The sequence below is a fragment of the Acyrthosiphon pisum genome, chromosome A1 (genome assembly GCF_005508785.2).
Source record: "Acyrthosiphon pisum isolate AL4f chromosome A1, pea_aphid_22Mar2018_4r6ur, whole genome shotgun sequence".
NCBI lineage: Eukaryota > Metazoa > Arthropoda > Insecta > Hemiptera > Aphididae > Acyrthosiphon > Acyrthosiphon pisum.
The window spans coordinates 84,210,062-84,223,909 of NC_042494.1; the positions used below are offsets into that span (position 1 = coordinate 84,210,062).

General features: G+C 29.1%; 1 protein-coding gene across 1 annotated transcript in view; it reads left to right on the forward strand.

Annotated features, from left to right (window-relative positions):
* Positions 1–843: 843 nt before the first annotated feature.
* LOC100161660 overlaps positions 844–13,848 on the forward strand; it is a 40,295-nt gene continuing 27,290 nt past the window's right edge. The window contains exons 1-2 of the mRNA XM_008188459.3: positions 844–1,136; positions 9,006–9,117. Coding sequence (XP_008186681.1) covers positions 9,028–9,117 — 90 coding nt within the window. The 5' untranslated portion in view covers positions 844–1,136; positions 9,006–9,027. The remainder of the gene's footprint in view (positions 1,137–9,005; positions 9,118–13,848) is intronic.

Here is a 13,848-nt window from a genome sequence, read left to right on the forward strand (position 1 = left end):
GGATATAGAATGAATTTTTTTTGTAATAAGTTAAGTGAATTAATTCAGTGATACTATATTATTATATTAATTCAATATGGATGATTATTAACGTATCTACGTTAATAATTGAGACCCTAAATTTGAAGGACTTTTTTTATGATTAGACATACGTATTTATTAGAACGGTATTTTCTTTGATTTTTTGAAATATTCAGAAATCTTACAAGTGTTGTAAACTTTTTAGTTATAACCGATTATTTGACTAGGATCCAATCCAGAGGTCAATCTAATACCTTTATATGTCCGACACTTTGGATAAATAACATGGCTGACAAAAAGTTACTTTTGGAATGCGAAAAAATTGAGTTATGGTGGCAATGAAAAGCTGACCGGGGGGTGGTAAATCGATGTACCCGCGGTGCACGATCGACGGCGACGGTCGAGGTGGTTCGAAGATCGATACTGAGTGTAGTGTATGGGTATCAGGTATTAACTATTGGGCACGCATGTACCTGCCTTATGCCTATATATCGTATAATATGTTATAATAATATGCTATAAGTTATAACTTAAAACTAGTGTAAAATCACTGCGCTGACGTTCATGGATTTTAGGTCGTCGAAGCAGCAGTAGGTTGTTTTAATATACGTTGAGCCGTACCTGGTACAACTAATAATAATAACAACCGCCGCCGTCATTAACACCGTCGTGCGCCGTCACAGCGACGGTGGCGGCAGCAGATAGTAACCTCATAGTCGAAACGAGTTCAGCCTTCTACCGCTCACCGGCTGCACCGCCGCCACCACTCCCACCAAACAACCAAGCTGGTAACCGCGGTAAGTGCGCCGCCGCGGCCGCGCTCGACGTTCGCCACGTTCAGTCGGAGTCCGTCCATCATGTCGTGTGTTCGTTGCGTCTATAGTGTCGTCGTACGAATGCCGTTCGAAAGTTTTACCGCCGCACCGCTATAACAGCTTTTAGTGCTTACTAGACTACATTTCATACGCATTATTATTATTATATCTTTATTTATAAATATTATTTTCGCGTGTGTGGTGACAATTGTGATCTTATTGGAATATTACCCGTCATAGTCCATAGAGACATTGCATACCGTCGTTCCAGATAATATCATGGGTTACCTGCATTGACGAGTGAGTACAAACTACATAATATAATATTTAAATGTCAATATTACATCTCGGGAAAGTATGTAATAGATATATTATACAGGTTTGCTAAGATATGTGTGCCTAAAGGTTTTTCCCGAAACGTAAGTGGGGCTAGGTACCACTCTGCAGCTAGCAAACTTCGTACAAAGAAAGCTGTGACTTTAGGGTAACGCGTTTTTCACTGTTGAGATTTGATTAACTTGGATCGACGAACCTAATCTAAAGACAACGACAGTACTTACCAATAGTGCCGGTCCGTCGCGGCATCGATATAATATGTAACTACCTATATCTAATATAATGTGTCAATCCATCGAGGGTTCGCTAAACGTAACGCGATCCGCATGGTCATGCACTCTTTCCTGTATTGGAGTTTCTCTCAAAGTACTTTAATTACCACTTGGCACTTGTGTACCCGAAACTTATCGTTTACGATTGTTCCATTTGCAACTCGAGCAGAAAATTGTTTTAAATGTTTGTAACACTAAAATATATCGATTTACATTGGTGTACAATGTACATATAGTTTCAATACTATAATACTAACTATAATAGCAGAAATAGATCGCTGATCGGCCTGATCAGTGGTAGTCAAAAACTAGTCTTAGAAGTTTGAAAACATTTTAATTACGTATACTAATAATTTATAGTATTGTTAGCGAGACGTCGATCTATCATCAATTAATTGAAACAACTACCTATCAATAGAACAAACGAATCGATACATTTTTCTAATTTGTTCTATACTCGACTATACTTTTATGTATTTATATATTATATAGGTAACTCCGAACTCGTAACTATTAGGTACCTACTATTTAAATTTTAAGTCCTACCCAAGTATCCAATAGTTTGTTTCAATTAACGGTTTCAATGACTTCTACGTACAGCTGTCTAATGTTCATTATTTCATTCACATTTCGCGGTAGGTACGCAATAATTGCACGGATTATCCGAATTGAATTGATGGGTCTTTGTTAAACATCAATATAAAATACTTATATACTGTATATACGGTTACAATATCGACATTTTTTTGTATAGTTTTGGCAGAAAATCAATTAAATATTTTAGGCCTTTGTGTAAAGCATTGTGTACCTAATGGAGGTTTTTGCATGGATATATTATACTATATTATTATATTATAGTACCTATATACACTATTTTATACACTAAACATTATTTAATAGTAGTCAGTAGTGCCTAATATCTATGTGATCGATTAAACGATGTACAAATTCAATTGATAGATATTATCGTGATTAAAATATATTAAAACCGGGATATTTACAAAATGAAAGTTAAGTACTCGAGTTCAATTGTTCGTTGAGTAACTTTCTGGTACAGCGAATTTTTTTTTAAGTTGCAGTTACATTTTTATCATAATATAAGTAACGCGTGGTGTGTGAAGTGTTGTTCGAAGAAAATATTAGATACAGGACGTGTGTTTATTATATTCAGTTTTTATAAATATGTTTATAGGTGGGAATAGTTATAGGTAGTAGACATTCTATACTACCATATTTTTCGCTAAAATATATATCGTTGAAAGTAAAATTGTTGGGTCATGTCGGACACAGCAGGATATCCCAAAAAAATACATAGAGGCACATACTTACTTGATTTTGTGAACAACTACCCTGACTAATGTGATAAACCATTATTACCTCTACCGACTATATATTAGTATACCTACAATGGGGGTACCTGTTCAGGAGTTTGTTTCCAGGATTACAATATTCATTTTTAATACAGTTCGCCCAGTGTTCAGTCACGTAAGTTCAAATATCACGTTTTGAAAATACCCAACAATAATTCACGTCTATCTGAATTCTAGATTATAAGAAATATATGGTTGTCTGTTCAAACACAATGGTCGTAAAATGTAAAAATCCCATGCCGTATTATTGAGTTTGTAAAAAAAAGTCAGATAAAATTGTATGATCATTTCAATTTTTTTTTTATAGTATGTTTCAAATATAACTATATTTGTATAATATAATAATTTAAGGTAGAATATAATTTATATTATATAAATATAAATATAATATAAATTATACGAACGTAACCCGAAACCCGCATTAACCCAAATAAATAGCATAACCCAAAACCCGTATATACAAAACCCATTGAAAAAATTAACACCCAAAAAACACCCGAAATAACCCGAAACCCGAATTATTGAAAATTAAGTGGCATATCAATTTGTACGTATTTTTTGCAACTAACGCGACTAAGAAGATAAGAAGATAGTAGTGTAAGTTAGTAATGGATAACTCAATTTTTTTTTTGTAACTAACAATAATTATTGTTAGTTACAAAAAATTGAATTAAAATTAATTCAATATTAAAAAAGACCTTGATGCTAGATGATTGTTTTATTTCATTTCACAATATTCAATAATAGACAATAGTAATTGTGTTGTAAAACATTCTTTATCAAAAATAAATATAACGAAAATATGCTTAGTTAAAAATTAAAATAATATGTAATAAGCTAGAACTTTCTTCTGTTGAAAAAGGACTGAGTAAGTACTAAATAATAAGTAATAAAATAATAACTAATAAGTTTTAATATTTAATTTGTATTTTTAAATATTTTTCATTATGTTTACTTTTAAATAAAAAATCAGATTACTATATCAAATTTGCATGAAAATCTCATGATAAATTGATATACAACATAGGTTTTTATTTTAACACCCGAATAATAATTAAAATAACCCATAATTAACCCGAACAAATTTTCATTTAACCGTAACCAGAAAAGTGTATTAACCGTAACACCCGAATTCCATTACCCGAAATTTCTTTCAACACCCGAAACCCGAAACCCGAAATAATGATTCTGGTGTAAAGCCCTAAATATAATTATATTTTTTTGTGCTATCTACCTAACACATATAATATGTTCAAATTATGAAATATTTTTTTATATATATTATTTTTCTCTTGATTTTATAAAGCATTATGTAGTGATCATTTTATGAAATAAGCATATCTACAGTTTTGATTAACAGCTAAAAACAATAAAAAAAATACCTAATCTATAAAATATATAAAAATATCAAAAACATAAAATAGATGTATAAATCAAAAAAATCTGAAATTGTTTTTGTCATAACTATTTATTGCTATTGTGTTTGAGATTGGTTATAACTTATAGCCTATAGGTATTCTTGTTGACTACGCATAGTAATAACTATAATAGTGTATCTTTATAATAAATTAGGGTATAACAAATTATCATTGTCTTGGGAAATAAATTGGTATCGTTTGATCAAAGTCAGTTCGTTCATGTGTGTGTCATTTCGGTAGAAGACCGTTCTTTGTCTGTTAATATCATTTAAATGACTGTAAAACGAACAGCTTTAAATTACCAGGTTTTAATTTCAAATTAGGTTTCATACTAATGTGTTCTTGTAGCAAATTGAACACATTCAATTTTTCATTTTAAACGATTACTGTTGGATTTTGAAGTGTCGGGGTGACGTATTATTGACCCCAGGGATCAAATGATTTCTCGATCATTTTTGGCGTAAGATTTGTATAGAAGATGACAAGCAAAATAGTAAAATAGTGTTCATAGTTCACATTTTGTGATGCCTGTACGAGAAAATGTTCTATACATTTTACTACGTGTTTTCATATTATAATGTTATGTCAGTACGTTCTAGTGAAACCTTATGTATCTACTCGTATATTGCTTCTAAAATCAAGATATGAAAACATAGCTATCGTCGTATACTCGTATGTGTGCTACTTGCATAATCCATTCCGTTTCTTGGTGTGCCAAGCGGCTGTATAGATCTCCAGGCGATGCTGAGGCCGCATTTTTTAATGTAGGTCGCCCTATCGTCGATTTCGCCGAACCGTCCGCTGGATTTTAATAGTTTTTATGCTTATCAATTTCTAGTGTGATTAACATTAAAGCTATTGAGCGTGAATATTTTGAGGCAAAACGGTGGTTACTTCTTACTGGTCACATATTAGGTATCTATAGATAACTAGGGTAGGTATTTAATTACTTAATAATATAAATAAGGCACTGGTTTAAAATGTATGTTGAAAATGAAAACAATATATTATTATTGTATTATCTTGCACTTATACTTTATAGTATTTAAAAGTTTTAAAAACAATTTCTTATTTCTATTATACATTATTATAACCAATAAGATAATAATTGTTTAAAATAGGTTTTAAAAAAAAGTAAAATGCAGAGTTATTTGTAAATTAATAAATTAATAATAAAAAAAAATATATACATAATGTGAATATTTGGGATGGCTAATTTTATTTTTAAAATATTAGGTACTTAATCGTTTAAATTGAATGCACATACTTTTTAATAATTTTATTATATCCATAATTATGTCATATACTGTAAATATATAATGATTGTTTCATACTAAAGTATTGATAAGTAATATGTACCTACATATAATTAATTACTAATTATTTTGCAGTTAGTTTTTTTACTTGTTAATTAGGTCTTATTGGGTACCAAATTAGTATATAACAAAGTATTCCAATCAGTTACCTACCTTCGCTAAATAATAACAGTCAATATATTTTTTGTAAAGGGTTGAAAGCGCATGGATATTTTTTACATACAACTATAAAATAAATTATATAGACCTCCTGTTATAAAATATTAGTAAGCTATTGATTAATTGATTTGGTTTTTGTATCTATAGATAGTTTTTCATAAGTTATTTCTCATTCATTTTGTTACACTCTGTCTATTAATATTTATATTCTTAATTTTACGCTTTAATTGCTTAAAATAATAGTGTTATAATTACGTGAAACAAGAAATGTAAATTAAAAATTAATTGTTGTGGCTGTGGGTCATAAATTATACTGTAACTTATTAGTCTTTATAAATTACACTTTTAATGTAGGCACCAAAACCAATACATAATTTAACAAATATCATAAGCTAATATATTTTTATTATTTGATAAAATATGATCACTTTCAGGATGTTTAAATAAGTAGCTACTTATAGTGATTAAATAGTTTGCTTATCATGAAACCGTTTTTATCCAATATGGTATTGGTATTGCAAATAATAAGCCTTGAAAATTATTTTTCCTTAGTAAAAGGTTTAGAAACGAAGTAAGATAAAAATCTTAAATGAACATTTATCATGTATTACAAGTCATAATCTCTTAAGACACAAGTCGAAATCAAATAATTGTTACAATTTGTTTAATACAATAAATAAATCGATCGTGTATGTTATTGAATAATATTCTGGATAGTAAAAAGTAATAAAATATATTATTTATATTTTAACCATTTAAAAAACGAACTTTTAGAATAATTGTACATTTTTACTATACTTGAATGTCCAGTTTTAGTGTTTTAATCTAGGTATTTATCGTTATCGTTGCACATGTTAGCGAACTATTCACTTGTAGATATTTAACACACCTGATTTTAATAGTAACGGACTCTTGCGTGACATTGACGTGCATCTAGCGAAACTAATGAATGATGTGGCTATCCAGAATATCTACGGATGAGCAAATACAAAAACAAATAAACTATATAACGAAAAGCCATTCAAAATGTCGTCATCGTATCCGTTTACATTTTATTATATCGTTAAGAATTATTAAAAAGGGAAGATCGTAAATATTATATAACCTATTGAAAATGAAATCTTTGAATGCTGTTTTCTTTTTGTGAAACGTATATTATGTTTTAATTTAACACACAGTACACATACGTCTTCAACATTAACTAATGTAGACTTAAGGAAAAAAAAAGTAATGCAATAACTATGTTTAATATTTTATGATATTGAAAGTTGAAACAATATTATATTGTCCATAAAATGTTTACACAATATTATACCAGTGTGTATAACGGTGTCTTCGGATTGTCATTCCACATCATTATAATATGAAGACGTGTAAACATTGCTGAACACAATCTGTTCCTGTTCATTGTTCGTTTATTGTTTATGAAAATATGAGAATGTTAAGAATAGTTTTTTTTTTTGAACTTTTGAGTGAATGCATTCAATTTATTGCACATAGTTATAAAAACATAAGTATATATACAAAACGTTATATTATTATAAAAGATTAAGAATAAGGTTGCGGAATTTATTGTACTCTTTGGCCTTTGAACGTCTTTGCATTCCTATGAAATATTTTTTTATTATTTTGGATTTGAATTTCTTATTAATTATTATTTGTATGTACCCTTTAAATTATTAATCTTAAATAATATTGTTTTATTATGCCATTGCCCATATATTTTATTATTTTTATTTTTTTTTTAATATTTGCATGTTCTAGAATAAAATATTAAAATATAATCAGCTATAACTACTATAACTATTCGTGTAGTACCTATGCCTAATATCTTTATACAACCTACTGATTATTCTATAAATTCGTTAACTTTTGAATCTTAATCACCAATTAATAAATCTAGATAGGTATAGGGTGGTATACTGGTGTTTGTGTATATGTATTTGTGTAAACCAACTACCAAGTGAGTTGTATATCTATTTATCATTATTTTATAACTAGTTATTTTCTCTAAAATCATGAATTTTAATGAAATTAAATTGAAATTTAACCCAGCACAAGCCAAATCTTGTGTAATTACGAAACCTGTTTCTCTCACTTTTTTCTTTATACGTCGTTTTAAACATAATCATTTTATTCCGAAACTAAAAATTATCCACAAAATGAGTACTAGGTACCTAATTGTGACTGGAACATATTTTAACAAGGATGACAAAAGAGTAAAGACACAATAACTGTCAAATCAAAAAATTTTATGCCGTGTCATTAAATAACTAGTTCACAATATTAAAAAGGAGACAATTATTTGTTTCGACGCGCCTATACTTCTTAATCAGACTTTTGTTCAGATCAAGATAAGTTTATAAGTATAACCGTACTTAAAAACATAGTTTTAGTAACTTGGTATTATATATAGGTACAGTACAGATATTGTATATTTATATACATCAAATAATTTGCAGGATGTCGGTACTTATTGTATTTCTACAATAGTCAAAAATATTATTGTTTAAAATGAATTTTCCACTAAATATATCCATAAAACCAAAAATATATTTATAAAAAAATAGGTACAACACTGTATATACTTGTTGTGGTATAGGTCGTTTGATTTCCATAACCAAGACGTGTCCTGCGTTTTCAAGCATGCACCATCATCAGTAGTCAATACTAGGCTCATATACTCCCATTCACTGGCTTTAAAAAATAACTCTTGTCCCCCAATAACACTAGCATAAGAATCGTGTTTTTAAAATAAATAACAATATCTCCATAAAAATAAACAGACGTAGGTACGCAATGTCTTTGTGTATTGTCTTTAGAAGGAAAAACATAGGTATTGCCATTAGTTATTCCGAACACAACCTAAACGAAATACGTAGGTACGTCGCGTACAACCACTGTAGTTTTTTTGTAGTATTCAAATACATTTTTCTTATTTAACACCAATATAACCCAATATCGTACTTTCATATTTTATACAAAGATACAGAAAATTACGTATTATTTTACATTGGCTTATACTATGGGATTGGCGTTCAACATTAGGATTCCGCGGTGGGTAATGACACTGCGGCACGAATATATAGACACCTACATTGGAATTTGACAATATACCTACTGCAAAGAGTATGTTGTAATTATTTAGTTATTGTATTCACATAAATTCCTTCAGTAGGAAATTGCCACGATCTATGCGTTTCACAAATATGATGGGAATCATTATTGCTCAATGCTCGTTTATAACGAACCGTAATATTATTATACTTAAACCCAAAATAACCGTTTATGTTCACAGGAAACTAAAAATAACGACAAAAATGCCGCCTTCAAGAGATTCGATGGCTTACACCAAAGGCCTACTTAATGGACCGGGACAAAATAATTGTTTTCTAAACAGCGCTGTACAGGTAAGAATTTATTAAAAAATAAAATATTTTTTATCTACATAGTGTACTATCTAGAACCATTTAAAAAAATAAATTAAGTTAACAAAATCGAGTATTTATTACATTACTGATTAGCCGATTACAATAAATTATACCATTAAGTTTTAATCAAATCTCATCAGTAACTTATAATATAATGTTTTAACCAGTTTTTTTTTTTATGAATTGTTTGTCAAACATCATAAAATATTTGTCAACAATTTGCTTAATAAGTCTGATTAGAATTAAGAATAATTATTTATTTAGACCTTGAAGTCTATAAATTATGCCAAAAAGGCTCGATATAAATTCTTGGCTATGACTTTATTCGACAAATGACAATGTCTAGCTATAAATTGCTACTTGCTAGTATATATTTATATATAGTTCATACTATATGGCTAAAACATATGTGTTTTATATCGCCTATGTCATTCGTGCAAAACGTTAAAAGTTATTATTATTGCATATAGAATTTGTTCGACCGCCAGATGTTCACTCGCCAATAACCATGATTACTTACACATGCGCATAACAAACAAACAGCTTAATATACCATCAACATTTATAGGAAATAATATAACTATATAATATATTTCAAATTAGTGTTTTTTTTTTTTTTTTAGTAACCACAAAGTAGACATTTGGTAGGAATTGTAAAACTAACTGCTAAACCTGTGAATAGAAGGAAGTTCTCATGTGGTCATTATACAAGTACAATACGGTTAACGGAAGTAGAATAGCGTCTCTCATATATGCATACCTAAATGAAATATATTCCGGTTTGTCTGCTCTGGGATTGAGAAAAAAAGTTGAATGAAACAGACTCATTTCACTTTGATAACGAAAACGGTGGTGGTCGCGTACAACAAATTATAAGACGATAGCCGCTGAAATAGTTGCACAGATATGCCCACATGAAATTAGGTGTTATATATTAATAGTACCTGAGATAATCTAGTTGATGCTAAAATAGGTTTACCGTTAAAAAAATGATTTGTAATATACTTGCCGGCTATATTATACGTAGACTGTGAATTAATGCAGTTTATAGAATTATGCCATTTCTTTTAAAACTTTTCAAATCATTTTCAGTATCTATCAACATTACATTCTTAATATAACGTATGAAACATTATTATAGTACATATATACATTGGATGATTACTTGAATGTGAAATTAATTAATAAGTAATTTTGAAGCCAAAGCACCATACACATATTAAATCATTATAAAAAATAAACCAACTATGATTTAATCAACTAAAGCTCACCTCACTAAAGTATTATTATAATATTTTTACATCGAGGATCATGAAAATGGTTGTTGATTGATTGTTGTAAAATCGCATTTAAACAGAGACCAATATAGATTACTCTACTCCGTCCACATTTTTTTGACTAATGGGAAATGTATACACATAATATATATTTACCTATATATTATATATTAATATATTATGTAATATACATTGTACTATATAGCTGCCGATAAAATGTATATAGGTACTGCATTACAGGGTAATGAAACAGGTAGGTATATATAATATAAATCTTATCCGTGATAAGAAAAGTAAATATTATAATGTAGCAGTCGTACTACATAGTATACTTTAGTGTATGATGTATAACTGTGAAATATACCTAATATAATACATGCGTTATCACAGTTTTCTATATTTTTAGTTTTCATTTTTAACAATTACAATACTTGTAAGAAAAAAAAAGATAACAATATTATTCAGTGCGATTTTTCTCCAAAGGCCAAGGTGGTATACCACTATATAGTATTATACCGTGTACGTGTGTATTTACGGGTATAATAATAATTGATAAGCCTATAAAGTATAATTAGTATAAAAAAACGACATCCGTCTATATATAGTTTTCGTAAAATAAAAAAATTTAAATTAATTTTCTTTCGATATTTTTTTGGAATTTTGATAACCTGTTTAATTAAACTATAACTAATCTAGATAATATTTCTTCTTCCCGGGGCAAATTATAGAAAATAACGTTTGAGATCTCTTGAAACTCGTGTTTAATATGTAAATTCTGATATATTATAAAACATATCTTATTTCTTATATACCTATACCTATTCTATATTATAATATACGAAGTAGCAGACAAGAATTGAGGGCGTGGCATAAGGTAAATTTACAACTATCTATATAAACACGTATAACACTGCTGTAATACTATGTATTAAAATATTTTACGCACATTTCATACTGCGTATTACATATTTACATACATTTGATATAATAAATTATGAGTTATTCGTGTCTACGTATACGTGTGTTGTTTTGCAAATTTAAAGCTGGGCAAGTGTCCAGTGGAAGTAGAGGTATACCTACATTTTTGATTGATACATAGCATTCTTAAAATTCGTAAGTCATTGCCGTGTCAAAATGGGCACGCCTGAATACGGTTTTAGGCGCGTGTATTGATATGTTTTGGCGATTGAAAAAATATCGTAATGAGAAAAAAAATTATAATTAGTTTTTGCAATTGATTTTAAATGGTAAATGTCCAAGAGGAAAAAAAAAAATTGTCAAAAATAATGAAACTAAAATAAGCCGTAGTAGGTAGGTATATGGTAACTACGCACAAGTGCAAGATCATTCCCGACAGTTTTTATGTAATTTCAAAATTAAAGTATAATAAACTAAACTGGAACATATTGTAATTAATTATTAACTGATTCTTAGTGCGTAGGTATTGCAGTGTATTGTGAATCGTATTTAAACTTTTTCCTGAATAGGTAAATAGTGTAGGTACAGGTACATAATAATATTATGTAAATTATGTATATTAAAGCAAACATTTAATAAGAGCCATATGCCCGTATGACGTGTTAAAATAACATCTGTGTACCTACCAATAAACAAACATATTTAAGGTACCTACTGTTGTGCAAAATAAATTGCAATAATTGCACATATAATTTTGTTTTTGCAATTCGTTTGTTTAAATTTTAACTTATGATAAATACAATCAAAATATATAATTCGAAAAATAACTAGTATAGGTGCATGTCAATAAGTAGTATAATGCTTTTACGGAATTTCAGAAATGCATAGGCTACTACAGTTCCTGAAGACAAGCTAGTATATTGAACTATTTAAATGTAGGTTTACAATTTAGTCCTACTTGAAAAATATACAAATTTATAGGTAAATAGTACAAGTTTATGTGTTTTAATTTTATATACATAATATAATATATTATACTCAATTATTTTTGGTACTTTGAGTAATACACATAGATGATATTGTTATATCCTAATATTATATTGTATTATTTAATTTTTAAATAAGTAGGTAGCTTTGCTAATATTTGAAACCTCGTCTGAAACCGTATATTATTATTATTTTGTTAGTTTAAAAATATTGTTTGAAAAAAAAGCATTATTTAAATTACTTTATCCTCGTAAATTCAATAATGCATTGGTAACCTAGTTACCTCAAACATTTTTCTAGAAAAAAATCATTGTGGTTGACACGGCATTGCACGATGAGTTATTTTTCGGGCAACATGCAGGAAGTAGGAAACACGGTTCGATGGTTCCGGCCCATTGGGGGACGCCGTGGTGTGATCCCTAGGGTTGAATGACGTGACAATTGGCCGTTTATATTGCTAACGATTTTGTTTTGAAAAAAAAAAATATTATTATTATAATAACGATGATAAAACTCTACGAAGAGTAGAAATCATAAATAGATACATCTCATAATAGACATGTGCTGCAGGTGGAGTGGTGTTTAGCAACTATATATAGTGTTGTAGGACGTAGGTAATTCAAAATTTCGACTTACGACTAATGTTCCGGCGTGTGCGCACGCTAACAATGGTGTGCCAAGGAAACAGAAATTAATTTTCTCGTAGGAAAACGTAAGGGTTCCAAGGTGGAAATATAATATATACTATAATATATTATATAGGTATAGTGTGTATTCGAAGGGCCCCGTGGGAATGGTTTACCAACCGAAACCACGTTTATGTATGAGAACCCACGCTCATTACTATATTTTTACACACCATTATAGTTTATTAGCTATAATAATTAATAATATGTTTTTATTCTATATTTTATATGTATATATAAACGTCCGTTATCTTCGTTCGGTGTCAACCCATACACAATCAAGTGGCTTTCAATACCTGGGAGGGGTAGTTTTGCTTTACTGCGTGTGGCTATGTATTATTATTAATTATTATAAACTAGGTATATAAACATACATACATCGGCGTGCTATATACTTTGGTGCGTGCCGAAGTGTTTCTTCAGTTCTTCTTAAATATAAACAAGTCTGCGCCCGACGACCGCTTTTAACATCTCCATAACCCAATAGCCAATATAATAACCATAAATATTTCGTAATTAATGAGCCGTAGAAAATTATAACTCCAACGATTTTAAATAATGGCTTTATTCACTTATTCATTTAAAACACTTGTATAATATGTATACCTAAATGTGTAATACTTAATTTAAGACTCAAATATTTTTTTTACTCATAATAATTATGAAGCGTTACACAAAATATTCAAAATGTATAACTACTATGATCCGATATATTGTAATCATGAAAAATTAAATCTTTTATGGTGGGTTGTACGTTGCACGTTAATTATTGAAATATTTGATATTTATTACTAGAAGGTTAGGTAGAATACCTAAAAGAATACATATACCGGTATAATACT